At 33.5% G+C, this 24,529-nt stretch overlaps 2 protein-coding genes across 2 annotated transcripts; one reads left to right on the forward strand and one right to left on the reverse strand.

Annotated features, from left to right (window-relative positions):
* Positions 1–3,486: 3,486 nt before the first annotated feature.
* Positions 3,487–7,370, forward strand: LOC148603091 (uncharacterized). The gene has a single exon (XM_088552697.1). The coding sequence runs from the start codon at positions 4,981–4,983 to the stop codon at positions 6,814–6,816; it is 1,836 nt and encodes a 611-aa protein (XP_088408823.1). The 5' UTR covers positions 3,487–4,980; the 3' UTR covers positions 6,817–7,370.
* Positions 7,371–12,209: 4,839 nt separating this feature from the next.
* Positions 12,210–16,236, reverse strand: LOC148603092 (uncharacterized). The gene is made up of 3 exons (XM_088552698.1): positions 16,158–16,236; positions 15,569–15,594; positions 12,210–13,055 (listed from the first exon to the last, which is right to left on the reverse strand). The coding sequence occupies exons 1-3, from the start codon at positions 16,222–16,224 to the stop codon at positions 12,807–12,809; spliced, it is 342 nt and encodes a 113-aa protein (XP_088408824.1). The 5' UTR covers positions 16,225–16,236; the 3' UTR covers positions 12,210–12,806.
* Positions 16,237–24,529: the final 8,293 nt, after the last annotated feature.

Below are 24,529 nucleotides of genomic sequence, written 5' to 3' on the forward strand. Positions count from 1 at the left end.
TCACGCCAAATATTTTAACCCCGCCGCAAATTTTCGGCCAGTGTCTAGTCAAGAATTGCTGACCACTGTATATCTTGTTTCGTTTTCACTTTTTGTTAATTTGCTGGTGTTCTTGTGAATATCGTTGCAACTCTTATGCCGTATCTGTGTAAAATGATGTTTTGGGGCCAGCTGCAGCCTGTCCTGTGGTATGAGGACTTTCTTGCCGTACATTAAAGACCAATGGATGTTTTGGGGCTGACATTTTCATCGCGGTTTGAGGGTTGTTTCTGTGACATCTACACCATACCTTTTATCGTTATATTTATGATTTTTTATTTCCGTGTGACGATTGTTGACATTGTTTTTTTTTTCATAAAATTCTATGCTGACAAACATATGATATGACGCAAATTTGATATATTATATTCAATTCTTCAATGTATTTCTTCTGATTTTTTTTCGCCAAAACCTTTCCTGCATTAAAGTTCATGGGCTTGAGGGTCGCCCTGAAAGTAAACTAGAGTATTTTTGTCTTTTTTGGCAAAAAACATGTTACGTTTTTTTCATTCTTGGAATGTTTTCTCTTTACTAAACGAAGTAAATTAACATATACAGGTGTTAACTTATATCCAAACGTCTCAACTTTACAATGTTACAAAAAATTGCGGTAACACTAAGGATTTTGGAGTGAAATGAAAAAAAATCTTATATCCCACCGAAAAATCGCTTTTATTTACATATTTTTCGACTTCAAAGCCCCTTGAATATTTCTCCTTCATGCAAAAAAGCTTATTTGGTATTTTCCTTTAGTATAAATACAATTAAAACCTCTGGGGATCTTTTGATGACTTCTGGCGATTCTCGTAGTCAGATTTTATTAAAAAATATGATTTTCGAATTTTGCATTAAAAAATCGCATAAATTCGACTCAACTAAAGCGCCTCAAATTTAGTATCATTTGATAGATAATTGAATTTCTATAGTAAGAGGTCGAGGAAAATTAATTCTCAGGAAAGAATTTTCAAAAAAATGATAACAATATTACCCGTACCTCTAGAAAAGTGGTCTCAGTATCACACAGAATTCTCATTCAGTGAAAAATTCATATTTTAGACATTTATAATTTAGATAATGATGTATATGTACCCAATATATCTGATCAATTCAGGCGCTTAAATTTTTTTTCTTGGATAACAATTACTTTAAAATCGTTAAAAGGGAAAGCAGAATTAGAGACATGTATGAATGCATTAGAAACAAAGTATGATAATCGTTTTGACCTTTTTGACCTGTTGAAAGTAGGTTAAGCTTCTAGTCATACAAAAACTTCCAAAAAAAACCTAATTATTTTTTTCAAAAACCGTAAATTAAACAAGTGTTTATATACTCAGATACAAGTATATCGAATAGAGGCTTTCTTATGAACCCAAGTAATAAGAATTTGGTCTTTTCTATGTCCAATTGTGTGATAAAATTGCCACTTCTTTTACACGACAAAATATCTCAATATCCACTCAAATATTGATCTTTAGCATATAAATGATGTAAAAATGACTTATTGAGTACTAGTCTTTTAATTATCGATGTATTTAACATATCTGATTATTTCAGTTCAGGTGTGTATTTTTTCTGGTTCAAGGTGTCGATATTGAGTTTACTTAAAAAAGGGAATTTTCGGGATTTCATATTTTTTTCTATTTAACCTGTAATTTGGATTTTTTTTCATGTACCGTACTTCAAACAAGTTAATGTCTATTTCATGTAGCGTTTTATCTTTCTAAGGAGCCGAGGCAATACAAAATTTAACGTCTTCCATGACATTTAGACGAAAGAATGGTACTATGGCCACTATCCAGAAAACATTTCTACGAAAACTCACAGTTCCTATTTGGTTGATTACTATTTTTAAACGGTGTGGGCTATTTGTGTGTCGATTATTCATCGCAATTGTTTCTTTTATGTATCATGATAATGATAGCAACAAAATCATGTTAAAACAGTAATATTTTAAACAATTTAGGTGCTGGAATGCGTAATAATATGTTTATTCTTAAATTTTCCCTTTTTAATATTACATTGTACGTCGTCTTCGGGATAATGAAAGCATACTTTCCAGACAATATGATTGATACATGAAGATCTTCATAATAAAAGCCATAAAGAACTTGTGTACAGTTCATGTATGCGACATGTATGAGCAATCATTTTTTTGACATTGAGGCAGATTTTAGTGGGAAGAGGGTAGTATTCTTTCACCCAAATGGCCTGGAGTGCGTTTAATTAAGAATTCCTTTCGCTTATTTGGCAGCTAAAGCTAAGATGAGCACTACAAATGTGTTTGAATATACATACGCTTGTTTGAAGTAGGGTACTGGAAAAGATTGCACATAGCAGATTAAATGGAAGTAGATATGAAATGCAGAAAATTCCCATTTTATGAAAACCTCATTATTGTCACATTGAAACTGCGCCTGAAATGAGCAGATAAGTTGAATACATCGATGATTGAAACAATGGTACCTAACATGCCTATTGTACACCATTTAAAAGCTTAAACTTAACGTTTTAGTTCATGTTGAGGTATTTTTTTCTTCATCGGTAGGGGAGGCAATTTTTCACCTAACTTGACTTTGAAATGTTCAAACATTTATCACTTGAGTTCATTTGAAAGCTAACGCACTATAGAAATGTACTGTATTGCACAAAAGCTTGTTTAAACTGTGCAAATACGAAAAAGACGTCAACGGGCGATATACAAGAAAGTCTGAAATTCTGAAAAATCCCCTTTTTACGACTTTATAGTTATTGTAACCGAAATAAGGAAAAACTAAGCGCATGAATTATCAGATATGTTGAATATATCATTATCTAAATTATGAATGCCTTAATATGATTTTTACACTGTTGGTATGCCGTTAATAAGAATTCTGCTTGATACTGAGACCAGTTTTCTAGTGGTAGAGGTAATATGCTTTACACTGGGTGAAAATTCATTCTTGAAAATTGTTTCGTGGTTACCAAATTTGATGCGTTATAGTCGAAAAGTTATGCTACGTTTTACTAATAAATTGAAAATCCGATTATTTGCATTTTTTAAATAAATTCTGACAACGAAAATTGTCACACATAATCAAATATTTCGAAAGGTAGAAATTGGGATAATACTAAACTGAAAATACCACATAAGCCATTTTTTGTTGAAGCGTAAGTACTCTAGGGGTTTTGACATTGAAAATATGTCAATTTTAGCGGTTTTGTACGGGGTTGGGGTACATTTTTTTATTTTCCTCAAAACCCTCAGTAACCGCATCTGTTATTACACCATTGTAACACTAAGACATTGGACTATGTTATAATACCTTTTTTGTCAATTTACTTAATTTTAAAGAACGAAAATCTTCAAAGAATCAAAAAATGTAAAAAATGGATTTTCTTTTTTTGCCTCAACGATCTATAAAAAGTAATCAAAAAGACTAAAATATTTTATGTTTATTTTTCAGCGACAAAAAGATTCGTAAATAAGAAGTATAAGAGTAGATGAAAATCATATTTTGGTTGATAAGTGGGGAATGGATGGGGGTTATGCCGATGTACTTCTATGTCTCAACCTGTCGCCACAAGATTTACAGCATCTTTGACAAACTGAATTCTTTGGAATTACCCCCTGAGAAGCATGATCATTTTTTGGTTTAGAGTTATCATTCCGAAAGCAAAATATCGTAAACTTCGTAAAATCAGTGGAACCTTTGTTAGTAAAAGTGAAAGCCGCATATCTTTGGTTACCCGGCGATTTTGCGATAACGTATATTGGTAACTCAAATTTTATAACCACAAGATGTAATTATAGAGATGTAAGATTTTCACCTTTCACCCTTGGTGACATACAGTATTTCAAAAAAGTCAAGCTCGGTAACATACGTTGACCTTTACCGGTGACCTAGAGCCTTGTTATGGAAAATTCTTGAAGAAAGTCATAGATAGATGCAAACATTTAGTAGAAAAAGCGCGTCTCATCAAGATCTTTAAATAGTTGGTTGACTACAAACACTACAATGAACTATGAGAGGGTTATTGCCAACCTAGAAATAAGTGTGAAATGTAAAATACGAAGTTGTTCAGAATGACAAAAAAAGAAAAATTAAAGTATGGAGTTCTCCCTGAGAGACATGATTATTTATTGATCCAGAGTTATTTCCCCGAAATCATAAAAAGTCTTTTTCTGTAAAAATGATATAGGTACGATAAAAACGATAGCTGCATATTTATAAGAAACAGACCGCAGTACTTTTTGACTTCCCTTTCTTGTTTGCCACTTAAATTGAAAAAAAAACTTTAAAACTATAAGTTTTACAGACTGGCAAGCTTCACCGTTGGTCATTTATGGCATATTTCCAATTTATTTTGATATGTCAATGTCAATAGTAGCATTTAAATTTTATCTTGGCCTTGATAATCTTGAAACATGAACCAGATAGAAGAAAAATGTGTATATTGATAAGATCTCGAAGTTTTAAAGCCCGAAAACTGGTATTTTAGTTATTTTGGTAGTTTTTTTTTGCTACTCAGCCCAAACCTTTACAGATAAAGCACTGCTTTAAAATACAAATATGATCATGTAAGAGGATTTGGATACATATTTAGATATTTAAAAAGTCTTATACGTTTGTATATAAATTGATTAGCAGCGAATATAAAGATAAAATTCGAATAAATGAAGAAACACATTAGTACATGTACATCCATTCTGAGAAAGAATTCGAAGGCCATGATACATGTAATTCGTTAATCACTTATGCTCTACTTTTTATCATGTTTTTTCAAGTCTCCAGTATGGTTTGGTATACGTATACAAAACAAAATGTTATGTAGTTTCATGTATATGTTGTATGTTCTTTTGTTATAAAGTATCGTTACTTGTTTTTATGTACTTGCTTCAGATGCAATTATAAAAGTACTCGAACAAAGGTATCTCCTTGGTGGCGATAAGAACAGGGAGTGATGCCATTTAATGTTTATGACCTTTTATGTAAGGTATTTGGTTCCAAAGATGTCATTCGTCTACGTCGAAAGTTATACACTTCCGCCGAGATTTTTATCAACTCAAAGGAGTACAGAATTATCCCAAGTGGTAGTAGGGCTGAAGGAGTAGAGTCTGAGGGAAGTGATTATGATATTATGATCCTTTGGAAAAACATAAGAGTATATGAATCGACTTTTTGCATTGATCCGTCAGACGACTTTTTAAATGTCATAATGGACACTGAGAATACTAAACCTGGTTTTACAAGGCTTAAATTTCTCAATGTAGAAAGAATATCTGATATGAGTAAACATTTTCAGTCGATTTTGAAGAATAATTTTCTCAGAAACAAAGAAGGAAACGAGTACATATCAAGTTGTTTGATTCGGGATTATGAGATGCCAATAGATACTATAATTCATGGACCATGTCGAATGTTAAAAACTGAACTAATTGAATCCGAAGGTCTTATCTGTTTTCGATGTCATGAGTGGATTTCATCTGTACAACCTTGGATCAGAAGACCAAGGAAAACCTGGCCCACAAAAGCACTAGTAACTGAAGTTTCTCGCTTTGGAGTTTTGTTTGTACCAGTCGGCTGTAAAACATCAAAGCACGAAGATATTGAATGGAGAATATCTTTCTCCATCGCAGAGAAGCAACTGATTCATTCTTTTACTCATGTCCAATTTCTATGTTATGCAATGCTAAAGACAATCTTATCGGATGTAATAAAAACGTTACATGGTGAATTACTGTGCTCGTATTTCATGAAGACAATAATGTTTTGGTTGTCCGAGGAGACAGAAATTGAATTCTGGACAACTGACAATATCACATCATGTTATGGCGCGTGTTTAAAGAGGTTGATATACTGTCTACAATACCAGGTCTGTCTCCATTACTTCCTTCCAGAAATAAACTTTTTTGAAGACAGATTCAATGAAAGTGAACATAAAGTTTTGTTAAGCACATTAAACGAAATATGTAGACGAGGTTGGAAAGAGACATTATTGTATACAAGTACTTTCTTAGAATTTACAACGAGGCACAACCAGCATTCATTATTATCGTCTTCAACAGTAGCACCTCTAATTGTTATTGAGGCGTTGTTAAAATCAATGATAGAAATACAGTATCCTATTCATATTCGCAGGTTTAGATTGAATCCATTAAAAATGACAAGAATAATGATATATATCATGGCAATGAATAGTTATGTCTTTCTCACAGAATATAAATCAATCAATTTAAACTGTGGCAACAAAAAACTATATCATCAATATAAAGCAATTTTACCAGATATACTGATAAGTACAAAAATAAACTGTGTCAGCGGTTGGTGTATGTTGGCCTTGTTGTTTTTAAAGCTGAAACAGTATTATAGATGTATGTTCATTGTAAATAACTGTCTACGGAAATGTACACCAGAAAAGATCTGGTTAGATCTGAATACTTATAACTGCGCTCCAGAAGATGTCCAAAAACTTCTATCTACTGAACGTTTTATTTCAAAGATTATTCAACATTTGTTCGTTGATGCTGTTAGTTATAATTCAGCATCTTTTCACCCAACAGAACTTAAAACGATTTTTGCAAATGAAGATGAAGAAGTTTGTATTCCTCCAATAGTGTACTTACTGTTTTTAGAGTTTCTCTGTAAACACCATTTAAAACAAGGCCAAGCGAAGAAAAAGACTTTCCAAAAACTTCAGAATTCTATTCGAAATGAATACTTTATAACCAACGACCATCTTATGAACACTGCTATAAAAATCCTGAAAATTGCATCACAAATGATGCATATTCATTAAAACTTCCTCATAAAGGAATATGAGACTATAAAAAGGATAAAGAAAACATTGGAACCGTAAAGATGAGAATCAATACATCAGGTTTTAACCCCCATTTTTAACATTTTGTTTATATTGTGCTCTATGGGCAAAAAAATAATTACTAATGTCCTGCACTTACTAACACCTATATTCTAATATTTTGATAATGTGATTTGACTATTAGCACCATCCGAATCAAGGAATGCAGACACGATTTCCAATATCATGCTGGATAATTGAGTTACAATTTTATTGAAATGCACTGATAAAATGTAGTTTTAAAATACCTTTTAAAAATGTTCATTTTGATACTATAAAAATGTTCATTGTAGTGAATTTCAATTTGAAACTGTAAAAAGTCATTTACATTTACATCATAAATCATTGTTAAGTATTTTCTCTAAATCTTACGAGCTATTTACTTAAAGCTGCATTAGCTGGCAAATGTGTTCAGTTCTGATGCTACTGAATTTTGCTGATTCAGTGAAATAAGTTTGTAGTAATTCAATTGAGGGCAATAAATGTCGATCTTCTTCTTGTCTTTCGCCATTACACATGAATGCCAGTCTTCTCAACAAATCTGGCCGTCTTCTGTAGCTCTTGCACAGGTTCATACAGTTTTCTGTAATAGGAGTTAGTTTATCCCATATCTTCTCTCTCTGTGCCTGGTGTAACTTGCACGTCTGCAGGAAGTGTTCTGTATGCTGCTCTGCTTCTCCACAAGGACACATAGGTGATGGTATGACCTTCAAAACTCTGTACAGATGTTGGTTGAGTCTGTTGTGTCCTGTCCTAAGCCTGAAGATTGTAGTTTGCTCAAATCTTTTTAGTTGATGGCAGCAATCTTGCTTCTGAAGTATATTGTGCAGAGACTTGATGATGGTCTTCATTTCTGTGTAGCAGACAGGATTTTCATCTTGCTGTTGTTGAGCGCCTTCCTTTGCTAGCTTATCTGCTTTTTTTTCATTTCAATTGAATCTATAATGTGAAGGTATCCACTGCATGGCAGTTTTAAGGCACTTGATGGAATAAATAGCTCTTTCAAGTTGTGCTAGTTTGTTGTTGGTAAGTGCTTATATTACGAAGAGGACATCTGTTATAAATACTACTTGCATATTTTCTGCGGTTTCCTTGATGTAATTTTCCGCATGGATGAGTGTTTCTGCTTCAGCCTTGTAGTTGGAGCAATGTAATCCTGTTGGTATTGCCATTGACTGTTGTAATCCATTTGGGTATTCTATGTAGATACCGGCGCCTCCTTTTGTTGTCACATTTGTGGCTGAACCGTCTGTGTAAACTCTTGCCCGCAATTCTAATGGTTACTCTTCTTCCAGCATGCTCATTGTTACGGTTTTTCTGACGATGTTTGATTGTTCATCTTTGGCACTGAATAACGGAACTGTTGTCTGAATGGTTACATTGTCCTCCTTCTCTGCATGTAGATTGTCATTCATTTTAAAATCTGTAGGTTTGACATGCTTAGGTAGATGTTCTTGTTTCTAGAGTGAAGCTGGATTTTTTTAGTCTGCCTGAGGATAGTTGTTTTAGTCTCTCATTCATTGGGTGGTTTTGTAAGCATTAATATTTGGTGTCCTGTATCATACTTCTCTTATTTAATGGCTGTATGTTTGTAATTTCCTCCATACTAGCAATAGGTGTTGATTTCTTGGCTCCTGCGATGATGCGGAATGCCTGATTCTGGACTTTATCTAAAGTCTGATGGTGGGACTTAGCTGCTTTCATCCAAGCACTAGAGTCATATTCTAGATGTTGGCGTACATTTCCTTCGTAGACAGACTTCAAAACTTTCTCATTAGCACCCCAGTTTGTACCAGCAAGTTTTCTCATGATGTTTAGTTTTCGTCTGGTGTTGGCTTTGCTGTCATTATATGCTGTTTCCATGTAAGTCTTTTATCGACGGTTACACCAAGGTATGTTTGCTGATCTTCCATTGTGATATGGATGTCATCCATGGTCAATTTGACAGATTGAGTTTTAGGTGAGAGGGTTGCTGTTGTTTTCTCTTTAAAGATGGTAACACACCACTCATTGGCCCATTTGACTACCATATCTAATGCTGTATGCATCCTGTACCTTGCAGTAGTTGCATACTCTTCAGAGCACCAGAGGGCAAGATCATCTGCGTAGAGTGCTGATTGTACACCATTTGGTTGCTCTGTAACTAGGTCTTTCATATAGAGTATGAAGAGAGTCGGTGGCAATACTCCTCCCTGTGGTACACCCTGTTTTAGAAGTATTTTTCGGCCATGCTTCCCATCTACGAGTACTCTTGCCCTTCTATTGTACAGATATGAGTTGGGACATTTGTACATTCTTCCACTTACTACAAATCTAAGAAGTTTCACAGGATGGCCATCTTTCCAAACTTTGTCAAATGCTCTCTGAAGATCTACAAAGACAGCTAGCGTTACTTTTTTTATTGAAATGCATCCTCGACTACTTGAGATGGATGTGTTGTCTGATCTTCTGTGCTCGTGTACTGTCTAAAACCAGCTTGTTCATGACCAAGAATGTTCTCCAATTCCAAGTATGTCTGTAGGCGCTTGTTGATTATACACTCCATTAATTTGCAGGAACTGCTTGTTAGGCTAATTGGGCGGTAGCTGGAGGCTTTCGACTTGTTCTTTCCTCTCTTCAGTATTGGCATCATTATGGCTTCTTTCCAACATTGAGGGGCTTGACCTTGTCTCCAGGTCAGGTTGAGAATCTCTAGCAAAGATGCCAAGGTGTTGAAGCATTTCATTGGTGATGTTATCTGCCTTCTTCTCAAACATGGTGAAATTTCTCTGCATAAGTTCATGTGTTGGACCTTTGATCTTTCTCTCAATTTAGTTCATAATTCTTTTTTTCATGATGGTTGTATATCAGTGTTGCTTTCTTTCTCATAGCCTTTAGCAAATTCATTTGCTGCCACTTTCCCTATGGTCTCCTTCAACTTCTAGCGTGATCTTTTCATCTTTGTTTTCCTCATCATTCAGTGCTTTTGTCAAGTTCCAAAGCATTTTGTATCTTTTTCCATATCCATAGTTGATGTTTTCTCTCTCCACCCTTTCCTTTAGCATTCAATCTTTGTTCTTAGAGGTTTAGCTTTTCACTTTTGGAGTTTAATGTTATTTTCCTGACTGGGATTTAGTTCTGTATCATCCCTTGCCCTTGTGAGTGCTACGTGTGTTACCTGTATCTTGTATCAGTATGGCTTGTAGTCCTTTCTTACACCTCTTGGTATACTTTTCTATGCCGCCTTTAATACAGCAGTGTTGAATGCTTTCACCACATTGTTAATATTCTTTCCCTCTATTTCTATATCCCTTGTAAGTTCATCTGTTCTAGCTTGAAACATACTCCAATTTGCCTTCTTGTTATTCCATCTTGGTAGCTAAGCATACACACTCAGATGTTGTTGTTTCTGCAATGGATATCACGACAGGTCGATGACCACTGCCTCCTAGCTGGTCACATACCTTTCTACTGATTTTTTTTATGAATATCGTCAGTACAGAAAGCTAGCTCTGGTGTGGTGGTTGTATGCTATCGACGAGAATAAAAAGTAGGCGCATCAGTGGCGTCGTTGACAAGGATAAGGTGGTTTTCATCCTGCCAGTCTTCTATGGTCTCCCCTCTTTTGTCCATGGTATTATATCCCCAAATTTGTGATTGTCTGTTGAAATCACCTTCTATGAGGAATGAACTGTCTAGTATTTGTATGGTGTCTAGTGACAGTTTCTTATCATTGGGATAGTAGAAGTTAACGATGTTATACGAGCTTTTCCCAATAGTTGCTTTGATTGCAATGTATTCTGCTTTCTCCATAAACTTTTTTGTCTATAAGGCATTAATGTTGTTTCTTACAAGAGTCATTACACCACACCTTTCTTTCGTTCCTTTCTATCACTCCTGAACACTTGGTATCCTCTGATCTTAAAAGGTTTGCCTTCTTGCAGATGTCGATAATACCTACACAATATTGTGAAAACAACGCTTTTTTAATCAAAAAAGATCGGTAGCTCTTATCTAATTATTTTCCGTCATTACTTCCGAAGATTGCCGACAGGAAATACGCCTGGGTTAAAAATATGCTTTAACTGTAGAAAAAATAACAGTAACGGATACACAAGTAAGCACGTGTCTTGTTTACATAACATTTCATCTATTTCTTGATTGGTTTCAATTAAATAGTGACAATTACTGACCATATTTATATCACAATAAGAAGATTTCAAAAGGATCCTTGCATTATATTCGAACTTTTTTCTTTTACGGCTTGAGTCCGTCGGTCTTCATTGCCGATGAATAACCACTTTCGCTTTGCAATCAGACTTGTTATTAAAGAAGCAACCCTTACAGCACATGCGCGTATTAAGGTCACCAGAAGTCACATGCATACGAATTTATCTAGGTCGATTTTTTGTCTTGTAAAACAATAAATATATAAACACTTATTGCATGTATTTAATGCATTTTATTTGCTGATATCAAATGAAATTATACAGAAAAAAACAATTTAGTAGTAATAATTCAAAGTTAAGGCATATTTCAACAGAAACAAATATTTACGAAAATGACAGGTAATACAGCTTTAATTCAACAACAAAAGAGGAATCTTACATGTGTTTTTTTTCTACTTTGAGGAAAATGGCCCTACTTATGGTTACTATGACAAAAAAAAGAAAATATGATTTTAATGGTTATTTCCGATGAGATACACAAGATAGGTACCATGTCGAAGATATGTGATGGAACGGGTATGAAATGGGAGGCTCCATCGAGCTTTTTCGCCGTTCCAAGCCGAATACACATATCTTCAATAATTTTCGACAGTGTACCTATATTGTATAAATCAAAAATGAAACATTGAAGTGTCAGTCTCTTGTTGAAACAAAACAGCGAAAAAAATGAACCGGATACGCTATCGCAATGGGTTTACATCGTATCTATGGTAGCGGCCTTGATTAATTTTGCATACCAGAAAAAGAGTTGTTCCGCCGATCGCTAGAGTGGGAGGAGCCAGACAATTTATGACGTACTGATGTACGGATTCAGCAAAACAATAACCGTATACCTGTATTCGTATAATAATTACCTCATTGCAGGATAAAACTCCCTGAAACACCTTTACATCATATCGGAATAGACAATATATATATATAATGGGTATTTTTGAATTCTAATAGTAATAGTGCTTGTTAATGATGATATTAGTAATACAAACTGAATTCAATAAGAAAAAAGTAACACAAAGGGTACACATATTTTGAAAACCTGCAACCGTAAGTGTAAAATCAGTCGAAAGTGATGACATCAAAATAGATCAAAGTATTGTGACGTCATAACTTATTTTACATTTACGACTTTTTTGGAAATACCTGAGAAAGACAACATATAAAGAACAAATCGTATACAAAAGAAAAATTGTGAGTTAAATAAAAAATGATTAAAGTTCATTAATTTACAAGTCAGCTAAATATATTTTGCTAAATCAAAAATTTCAACGTTAGAAAAATGAGGTTTTGACGGAGTTATTTTTCATTGAATTGTTCATTTTCACTGCATTTTAATGAAATTATAATTCAGTTTACCAAAATGATATTGACAATCATGTCTTTGTTTGCCTGAAATCTGATGGTGCAAATAGTCTAATTAGACTTTCAAAATAGTTGTATTTTTATGTCATATTTTATCCATTACCTGATTCTTACAGACATTGACACTTAGGTGTTTCATTTTTGATATTTTATTGGCGTGCAAAAACGTTGACCATTTTCAAAGAAGTGCGTTATATATAGATATACATTAAAGACGAGCAATACCCAGTTATCAATAACACGTAGATTTGTTTCATGACTCATGGTACATCACGTGTAAGGTAGGTTTACCGATGAAATTAGCGTACCTTCATAATATGCACAGTAAATGTAATTATTATCAATTCTAGAATATTTCAATCGTTCTCAAGGTATGTATTCCGGTTTCACTACTGGAATATTTGTAAATTCTTGAGTCTGTTTCTCAGGATGAACAATTGCAATTTTGGCGGAGATAGCAGGCGCTGTAATCGGTTCTTTGTCGTCTTGTTTTCTTTTTGTTCTGTTACATAGATGACAAATAGCACAGAATAGGATAAATGCTGCGGCAACCGAACAAAGGCCAATTGGAATTCCAATTGTAGCATCCGAAACAAAGATGGTGCCTTCAAATTTCTATAATGAGCAAAAAGAAACCAATGTTACTTATTTTACATAGATATACATGCGTATTAAGAGCTTATTGTAGTCAAATATTGACACATATTAAAAAAATATAAAAAAAACAAAAACAAAAACTACTGTAATTCGTGACGTATCGACCAGTATTGTCTTTGACCGTTTTTTGTTCCATATTAACTGACAAAAATTCAAGTTTTTTTGTGAAGAAGTCACTCAATATGATTGTATAATGCGTTAATGTTTTGACGTTTTGACATCACGTTCCGTTGGTCTGTTTTATCTTGAACTGATGAAGAAGGGCGTGTGATATATATTGCGAATTCATGCTTACACCGTACCGCAATGGAAAAAGATAAGCGTAAAAATTTTCAATTTTAAGGTAGTAAAACCTGGGGTAAGAGAGATTGACAGGATTTTTGTCATTAGAGCGTTTGATATGACTCCTAATATGCGAGCTTTAAAGTAATACTGACATTAAAGGGAAATAACTCCAAGAAAAGGTTCAACTTCAAGAATAAAGATGCCAACCCCCAGTAACTCTCTTTTTTAAGTATTGATTATGTTTCAAATAGGTACATTGAAGAATATATATACATAAGGTGGGAAAATACCCCCTACTGCAAACCAAGATTCCATTAGGGTTTTAGATAAAACATTCAAATTAAAATATGACAATAGTCTCTGTTATGAGGCAGTATCGCTAACCAATACTGTGTAACATTACCAGTTTTATAACTCCTTAACCTTTTAAAGTTTAAAAAAGTGTATTTTTTCATAATTCTTTATAAGACTTCAATCTTTTTGTTTTCATTTTGTTGCTTTGTTCAGCATGCAACTCCAACCAACACTGAACTATGCTTTATAAATATAAGTTTGTCCCTTCGTTCAGAGGTAACAGTTCTTGTGTGGCATTAATTCGCAACAGTAGTTGATTCAACCTGTGCCCGGCAATGCTCTTTCATCAACATAAGTCATCATAATTTGATATTCGGGGACTTCATTTAATATTAACGTGATTTGAGTCATAATGATTTTTTTTTTATTTTAATGCCCTACCCTAAAACCATTAAACATTACAAAATTACACAGTGAACTTTTCTGAAAATGTGTTTATTGATTTGCATATGAATAGTCAATATAATATTAGTTTTGTACGAAAATTTAATTATGGATTTTTTGCAAAATAGAGGTTTTTATATAAGCAAATATCTTTAAATTACCCCCCTTTTTATTATTTTAGAAAATTAAAAGCCTATTTTCTCTTCTACAAAATAGAACATAAATTTCATGTTAAACCTAATAAGTGAATTTGACTTCATATTCAGTTATTTGTTTAAATATAATTTCAAAATGACCCTAACATACCTGAAATGGTTCAGTTTGGCCAATGATTCAGATTTCTAAAAATAGCAATATTCTAGTCCTCATTGTTCAAAATCTGCACTGTGAACTTTCTTAAAAAATTGACAGAAGATGCACCACAATTAGTGTACTATTATGTACAAATTTAAATAAAATTGAATTATAGGAAACTTTCGGGACACCCCAGATCTACTATTTTTATATATTTCTGTAATTTTGAGTCAAATTGCCTTATTTATAAGAACTAATAAATACAAAAATAACAATTATCAATATTACGATTTGGGATGTGTTGTGAATGTACCTCTCATCAACAACATTAAAATCAAATTGATAGAAATTTAAGATCTACATCTAAAATTTAATTGTTTACAAAAAGTACTTAAAACCAAATGTTTCAAAATAGGAAGTCAAATATAGCACTAAGATGTTCTACCAAGTGTAGTACAAAGAATGGACCTCAAGTGTTCATGTGAATTTTGACACTTGTAATACTGCAAATATTTATTAATAATATATAATGTAGTTGGAGGGATTTTCTTCGTCCCTGGCCTTAACTTCCTTTTTTTACGGCCCTGTGCAGGTCCGGGTGTTAAAAGAATAGGCCTGCAGCAGCGCTAAGCTTGTCGTAAAAGGCGACTAAATAGTGTTCAGAACCTTAGCCAGGGGCTAGGGCGCTCTGCCCACAGAGCAACTGGGATGTGTGCCCCGGGTGGTGGAATGGGTACCCCTGGCGTGTTACATGCTGGAGTTGTCAGGCTATAATACGGAAAATCCGACCGCAAACCATAGTGGTGCACAGTGTTAGGAAAGATGCCACGTTAAAGAACCCTGCTGTGGTATTCTCCCGGAGTAGGAACCATAGGGCTCTGCCACAGGAGGCTAAATGGCCCGACCCTACCCACCTCTCCCTGTTTCCAGTGACAATCAAAATGTGTCGATCCCATTGTCCTTGTGTCCCATCCCTTTTTCATTTCATCATCATTTCATGTTCATTTTATCATCAATTTCATGTTCATCGTCTGAATATAGCTGAAATATTGCTGCTCGGACTTTAAACCCCAATAACCAACCAACCAACCTTTTTTTTGTGTATATATATTCGTTCCTTTTTTTACTTTGTGTTAATGTGTTATTACTCTTACCTTTGTTGATGTTGTCGTCATGGAAACTAAAAATAGATATAAATGTGATAAGAAATGTGTTAGTTGTCTATTTCAAGGCATAAAATTTTATATAAAATATCTTTGTACTATAAATTCCAAGAAAAAGAAGTAATGAAAAGACAAATACTAATTCTACGGAATGTAAATTACATATAAATAAGGGTTTGAAAAACTCCCAATGATGTTATTCGGAAATGTTTGGTCGTTCCCTCTGCGGGACTCGAAGTTGTACGGCTGTGACATCTATGACAAAAACAACAAAAAGATGCATTGTATGAATAATGGTATTATAGAGGTTGTTGCTTTAATGGTCGGATTTTAACCTCTTTCACTAAGGCTAAAACTAAAATGTACACAAATATGTTCAAACGACAGACAAGACAATGTGGAATGAGTAATACATTCTTAAATTACTACGGTTAAAGAATCATACAGACAAAAACAAACATTGAAATTGAGAATAAATTAATATAATGTGTTAATTGGTGTTTTGTATCCATATTTACATTTTTTCTCGAATGTGACATTAAATAAGAAAATAGTTAAACGAGAAAAATACGTAACTCACCAGACAATTGGAAAAATGATAGTATTAAGAAAGCCTCCAAGACAGCTCCCCGTAACAAGTAAAACATTGTTAAAACCGTGTCTACAGTGTTGGTTATGTTTTAATGTGAGTCTTACAATAGATTGCTAAATTTAATTCATTCAATAGACCAAAGAAGAACCATGACACACAAAGGAATGTTTGCTAGTTCCATTTCTTAGTTCTTTAGAACCATCGATTATCTAGTTTATTCCAATAGATTCAAACGACCCATTGTTTTCTTTTTGTTGAATTTATTGAGCATACATGGTAGAACAAATATGACTAGTAAATATTAGATAATACAGTTCTATAATATAAAATGTTTAATAGAATAAATTTAAAGAGTTTTGGTATGTTAGTTTCCGTAATTTGTAAGTAGCACTCCAGCCAAGAATCATGCAAAATGTGATACATGGTTGGAAAGCCTACATATTTTCATTTTTGATATTTTTCTTAAAATGCATAAGTAAACAGAAATTAACCTGTTGCTTTTTCATGTAACCTTTGCTCTTAGGAGAAAAACATTTGTATACCATGCACTGTAGAATTCAAAATTAAGGGAAATAACTCTGTAAATGACACAATAATACCATAGAAACTGTTGGATTGTCAATGTGGATTATCTCCTACGAGCAGACAGAATGAAATGAATAATTATACATTTCATCATATATACCTATAAAGCAACTTAATACCCCAAATAAAAGTATATAGCCTTATTTTAGGTGTATCACATTTTACAGAATGTGCACGATTCTTACAAAGACTACTTAAGTAAAAGTAGCTAAAATAATGATAACATTTTTATAATGAAAGTCATTTTGATAAAGACATCTATGTTCATGCTATAGTTAACATACATCCTTTGTTCTTAGGAGATAAACATTATATAGAATGCACTGTAGAATTCACAATCAATGAACGTAACTCTGTAAATGACACTAAAATACAAAAAAAAAATGGTTGTTTTTTTTTCTATTATATTGTGTAAATGACACTAAAATACAAAAAAAAATATTGGGTTTTTTTCTATTATATTGTGTGATTTTCATTTTTTTAATTTATGTTTTTTTATCATAATATTTTTTTTGTTTCGTATAGCCTCTATTCCGACTTCAAATGTCAACTCTGTCCGACTATTTAATATCATAATATTAAACAATACTCTTTAAATGCTCAAGTAAACAGACAATTGCATGCCACTTTTCATAGACACTTAAATATGTCCATAAGAGATAAAAAATATATAGAATGCATCATCGTAGAATTTTAAATTAAGGGAGATAACTCTGTTAATTACCCTAATAGACAATAGAAACTATTGGATTTTTCATGTGTATTATCTCCAGAGAACAGACAGATTGGAATGAATAATTATATATTTCATCATATGTGTGGTACTGGAAATATTGTTATCTCCAACTTATTGTTTAACAAATACTCAATGTCTTTTTTAAACATAGTAATAATTTAATGATATTTACAAAACAATGTAGGTTCTACACATGGCATGAGAATAAATGAGGATTCTTAATCAAAATTTGTCACCCATAAAAATGTAATTAAAGGATGAAGTTTTTTACTTTTAGTCATCTTGATCGTCTTGATTTTGTTCTTACTTCGTCTTTAACCTTACGTTTCTATCCTTTACCTTTTCATCACTTCAAATTTAAGAGACAACGATTCTTTTTTGAATTCTTGGTCGTTTTTTGTGTTTCCTCTACTCTGTTTTGTGTGTGTTTGTTCAGTTATAACAGGATTAATTACTCACAAATCTTTGTCACTAAATTAAAACTCATTTTTTTTTAAATCTAGGTGAATGTAATACCTAATTACCGATTTTCCTCCTTTACGAAACATTTTATTTCATAGTTTTCAGGTTCTTTTTTTTTCAATTTGTTACGACATATTTATTTAAAGGATCTTGATCTCTGGCTGATCATTTTGTGAGTCAAATATACCGAGTTGTGAATTCTTCTTGACGGAAAAAGTACAAAAATTGTCAACAAACGCCATTTGCCATCCAAAGGAGGGGAAAAAAGTTGTCAGTATGCAACCTAAACAAAAGGCTCCCAGGAGTCGGTCACCTGGTTGAATTTTGCCTTTCAAGGGCAATAAATTAAACAAGAAGTTGTCAAACAATTTTGACTCAACTTTGATAGGACTTATCATAATGATCATTAACTCTTATAAGAAGGCGTCTAACAAATTTTATGCCTGAGGACTTTTGTAGTCCTAAAAGCTAAACCTAACGGTTTTGGAGATATATGCGAACAACTACTGTCTGACCCCTATATTCTATTTTTAGTAACAGTGACCATGTTTTTCGACGAATCAAAAACCCCACTTCAATTCTATGCAGGATACCCCAAGGAACACTTATGCCGAGTTTTGTTTCAATTGGTAAATTGTGTCAGAGGAAAAGATTTTTGAAAGAATTAAAAATAGCAAAAAAACTTTTAAAAAGGGCATTAACTCAAACATGGCTGAATAGATTAGCCAGCACTCCACAGTTTAGTTTAGTTTCGCACTTTTGGCTAGGGATGGAAACCGGTGGTTGCTATAGTGATTTAAAATGAAGAATATATTGTTGATCAAACATTTTCTGAAAAAAGGGGACTTTTAAAAGTATTTTGCAATGTTTTATATATTTTCAATGTTGAAGGGGCTTTGTTTTCAATGACAATTTGACTTCATTGTGAAAGTGAAAGTAAGTCAATTTTTTACCATGCTAAATTTAAAAAGTGGATTACAAAGTGAAATAGCTCAAAATCTAACCGGCGATGCCCATAGGAGGAAGGGGTTTTTGAAGGGAAAAGTTTGAACAGTTTCAGGGATTGAAATAAAAATTTCAGATATTTTGCGGGAAATTTGATATTTTTAAACCTGATTTTATGAACTTTTTTGCAAATTTTCGCATATTTTTGCATGGTTTCTATGGTAACCCTATATGCTGTGGGTAATTTTTTTCCAGAAAATTTTTACTGCATCCTGAAGGCCTTGGGTTGAGCTATTTCTAGATATATAGATTTACAGATGCTTGACAATTTTTTAAAGTGATAAATGTTACAAAGCATCAGATTACAAGACCAAAATTAGACAGTTCTACAATACTGTGGAGTGCTGGTTTAAAAAGAAAATTTGACCTCAGATAGATCCTATCATGCTTAACACTTTTACCCATTTCAGAATGGGCTAAACTTAACCGTTTTGGAGATATATGCAAAAACTATTGTCTGACCCCTATGTTCTATTTTTTTCGGCGGATCGAAAATCCCCACATCAGGTCTATGCATGCTACCCCAAGGAACATTGATACCAAGTTTGGTTTCAATTGATCAAGTTGTTTCAGAGGAGAAGAGTTTCGAAAAATTGTTAACGACGTCGACGGACGACGACGAAGGACGCCAAGTGATGGCCAGGTGAGCTAAAAATAGTCCATGCATGAAAAGTCATGAGCGTTCAGATTATGTAAACATTAAATTAAAGCATGTTTCAAACACAATTCTGTTTAGCTTCCGGATTTCGAATTTCAAATGTAATTTAATATATTTCACAAATTCTATTTTGGGTTAAGCAACATTGTGCAGATTTGTAACTTAAATGGGCGTTGATTGCTCTGTTAATTAGCATTTTCTTCGAAGTTATTGTGTTTATGCATTAATGTGTAAAGTAGATGACTGTTAAGTGGAATTCCCTGTTCTTCAAGATTTTAAATGTACTTCATTAATATATCAGAATCGAATTCAGCATTTAAATACCCCATATAGTGCAAAAGACACGGGAACATTCACAAAATGCTTGAAAGTATAACTGTACCGACTTTGTTTCCCTTATTTTACATTCAACTGATTTATTGTGACAGAGGGAGCTATTTTAATTCTAAGGAGAATAGCAGCATTATTTTGGATGGGAATCTTGATATTTCCTTTCAAGTTCGATCGATTATTGAGTGTGCCTTTATTATTGCAACAGACCCGGTTTTCAAGGGTGCAAGTTTTACACGTGATGGGAAAATATGTCGCCTAATTCAGGAGATGGCTAAACACTCTGAATTCATGGAAGATAGTGTTGTTATTACAGGCTATACACAAGGTATAATATAAATATGTATTTCAAATATGGAAAAAAAGATACACTAGTCATTTTAGTTAAACCTAGTTAATACGATGATAAAAGGGTCTAATATTGCAAGCTTTTCGGTCCGTTATTAACAGAAAAGCAAAGGTAATAATTATCTTGAAGTTAAGACTTTTTAACATTTGTACAATGATTTATCAAGACCGTCTTTTGAAAATTTCTGAGTTTGGATGAACGAAAATATTTGTTGTTTTTGTAATGCCTGACTGAAAGATTTATAAAACAAGGTTTGACCCACGATCTCAAATAAAAAAATAAAACGCAATGTAAAAGAGTAATCAAGGTAACCAAGGTTATAGCGGTAAACAAGAACGTAATCCAGGGACAAAGACCAGACATGGAAAACAGACATACACAACAAAGAACAAAAACATACATTTTGCATTTGTATATCATAAAGTATATCGTGCATTATAATTCCATGAAAATAAATATGTTAAAATTGAGATGTTCAAAAGGTAAAAATGAACCAAAAATACAAAAATACAAAAAAAAATCTGGATAAACTGGGGAGGTTAAAACTTTAGAACTTACGACCCTCGTCAGTAGCGAATACCATTGGCAGAACTACAAACAAAACATAAACAAAATACCAAAGTTATTACATGCATAACATTGTATTTATCTACACAAACGTTCCGGTGCGTAATTTAAATAGTTTAGCTCCTTCTTGCTTATGCTTTGTAGCCACTTGACATTCTTCGACTTTTGGATTGTAATAAGCTATACGTTTTTTAGTAGAGGTGACTTTTTTACGTTAATTTATGTTTGAAATATAGAAGTAACAAGCCTTATCTACACTACAAATGAATAATAAATCACACATATTCAAAATAGTTTTCGTTGTAAAACGAAGGTTCTTACAATCTAAGCCAAGCTACATTATACACTGGAGCCATCACTAAAAATGACCCAAAAATGGTGAACATAGAAACTGTTTTTAAAGTACACAATACTGATAAGTTATAATATACTATATAGGTAACAGTACGTATAAATGTAGGTGCAGCCCACTATTCGTTTGAAAAAGAACATGCTAGTTCAGTTATTCGTGGGGCTTTTTTCTTCGTTTGAATTTAATTAACTTCTTATGCAAACAAAGTCATAAATATGATCCTAGTGGTCATACATTTATGTATTAAAAAACGATTTTTTGAGCAACTCGGTGGATGTTTCTAAAACGCTTATCCTGCCGATGCAGCTGGTCCATGCTCCCAGTTTTTAATGAAGTTCGTGTTACTCATTTTAGTTTGTCTTCTTTATCCGTGTTATTTTGGATATTTCTATGTCCTTTGCTGTGTGTGTCTATTTTCCCTATATTTTCTTTTGATTTCCGATCGAATCATGGTACCCTTGATTACTCTTTACTCTAGCCTATAAACGATTTAGTTTTTGCCCCGTGCAGGTTCGGGTGTTAAAGGAATAGGCCTGCAGCAGCGCTAATCTTGTCGTAAAAGGCGACTAAATAGTGCTCAGAACGCTAGCCGGGGGCTAGGGCGCTCTGCCCACAGAGCAACTGGGATGTGTGCCCCAGGTGGTGGAATTTGGTACCCCTGGCGTGTTACATGCTGGATTTGTCAGGCTATAATACGGAAAACCTGACCGCAAACCATAGTGGTGTTGGGAAAGATGCCGCGTTGCTCGCACGTTAAAGAACCCTACTGTGGTATTCTCCCGGAGTAGGAACCTTAGGGCTCTGCCACAGGAAGCTAAATGGCCCGACCCTACCCACCTCTCCCTATTTTCAGTGGCAATCAAAATTTGTCGACCGCATTATCCTTGTGTCCCATCCCTTTTTCATTTCAGCATCATTTCATGTTCATTTTATCATCAATTTTATGTTCATCGTCTGAATATAGCTGAAATATTGCTGCTCGGACGTTAAACCCCAACAAACAATTTCACTTATTGTATTCCGATACTTTCAGATCTTTTTACAAATGTCCTAGATCAAACAAGTGTAATGCCAATAGTGCCACCTCAACCACCAGTAGAAGGAGATGACTAGTTTATCAACGACTTTGTAGTCAGTATTTCTATCAAATATGTAAATGAACCAAGTTACAGGAATAGTATAACAATTTACTGATTTTCTTCTTTTTCACATGGGTATGAAATATCTTTTCAAATCAAACTCAATAAAATGAACTCATCCGATATTCAGCTACATCGTTGATCATGATGGAAGCGAAACCAGGAATTCGATATGAAAGATCAAGCCAAGAAATGCATATCAACATAAAATACAAATATAATTTATAATAAATAAGTAAATCATACTCTGTCTAGCATGAATCAGATGGAGAAACATCAGAGGAATAAGTTTAAATTACGTTGATTTTATCATTTTGTGACATTCAGTTTTTTTTATTAATAAGAAATAAAATTTATAAATTATTAAAATGCTCCCCTTGTTTTACGATAACCGTTGTTTTGCTGAATTGGACAAATTATTGAAATCCTCATTTTACCATTGTAGTTGCTATCAATTCTTTTATATAAGTTTCGTCAACGTATGCGGTTTTGGTATATAAGGCGACAATTCGTTCTAGTTGAAAATTGACAGTGAAATATTGATTTGGATGAAACCGATGAAGCGAAGATAAAGACTAAGAAAGCCGAAAAATAAGTTTGAAAAATTAAAAAAGTGTGTCTATTTTAAAGCAATCTGCGTCTAGTAACTTTAGTGCAGGATAGTTGCAAGCTACTTAGTTGTTTTGTGACTGTAATTTCTCTCGCTAGATAATAATTACTGTTCCTGGAACAAGTGGTTTGCAACTATTCATTGGCTTGCCTGAAACTTAGTGTTTCAGGCACAAGATGTCTCGGAAGCTAAGCATTGTGAGACTAGGTATCTTGGGAGCAGTTTGCACATAGATAAGGTTTTTTGAGACACATGTGTTCATGGGTTGGCTTTGAACTAAGTTGTGTATGTGTTTGTTGTTACGTTTCTGGTTTAATTCGTTACAGTAAGGCAGTTGGGTTATTTGACGTTGACAAGCAAATTCGTATTATATGTATGTATCATCCCAGATTATGTTAGATACACGTCAAAAACTTTCCAAATTCCCAAACATATCATTTAGTATAGATTTTTGAATACATGACTTCATATTCATACAAGTTACCCATAAGACTCATCTCAATTTTCTTTCAAACTGTGTTTTAGCACGACTAAAACTTTATGCTTATTTTCCGGTTTCGTATATACAGCTTCAATTTTGGTCCAGTTTTGAGACACCCGGTATATAGTTATTGCATTCTAAATTGCATTTACTGCATGTTTTGCCATCTAATGCTACAAATCAATGCTGTCATGCATTTAAATGGAAAGGTGTATAAATCTAAGTGAAACGTGATGTTCTCTGAGACCTTTTGTTTGACCTGCTATTCAAAAGTACTATTTCATGAAATCAAATCCTCCATGAATTATCCGAGAAAAAGTGCAATACATGATTCGGTAATAAACCTTAAAGAAAACATTCTAAAATACCAAATAGGTCCAGTTCAATAAACATACTTTATTTTCAAACATTTTTTTAAGAAACAATTTATATGGCAAAGAGAACAGCCGCATTTTTAATGTAAATTTACTCCGCTTCGTAGATGACTTTCTTTCATTTAATAATCCGGGGGTTTTCGGGGTTTCTTGTCATCTATCCCAATGAACTTTTGTAAGGACACAAAAATATCACTGATCAGTCTCATAACTTCACTTTCTATCAAAGATCAAGGAGAGAGGAAGACTAATAAATAAGCTCTATGACACACACGCTGACGTCTCATTTCAAGTTATCAATACTCCATGCCTTAAGCCATCTTTCGTCAGCCCCTAAGGATGACATTTATATAATATTCGTTATGCCAGAGCCTGTTGAAACAAAACTGCATAGGTTGTTTTCTACCATCCGAAACGTCTTACGTGTATGCTATTGAATAAGGTTTTGTTGCCAAATCATCAAAGTCACAGCTTCAAAGTTTAACAATAGAAAACACGAACTCGATGACCACAAAGGGTAATAAAAAAATCATGCGCCTGAAGGTGTGTTTACACTTGTTGAAAATCTCATGATCTCTTGAAGTATAAACTATTTTGGATTAAGGTTATACGCTGTTTTTTTTTTAAAAAAACGTACAATTCTATTTTAATCAATGGCAAATACAGAGACAAAGTATTGCTCGGAGCACATTTGATGTATTTTTTTATGATA

The sequence above is a fragment of the Perna viridis genome, chromosome 11 (genome assembly GCF_037379345.1).
Source record: "Perna viridis isolate PV_CMFRI_1.1 ecotype Kerala chromosome 11, ASM3737934v1, whole genome shotgun sequence".
Taxonomy (NCBI): Eukaryota; Metazoa; Mollusca; class Bivalvia; order Mytilida; family Mytilidae; genus Perna; species Perna viridis.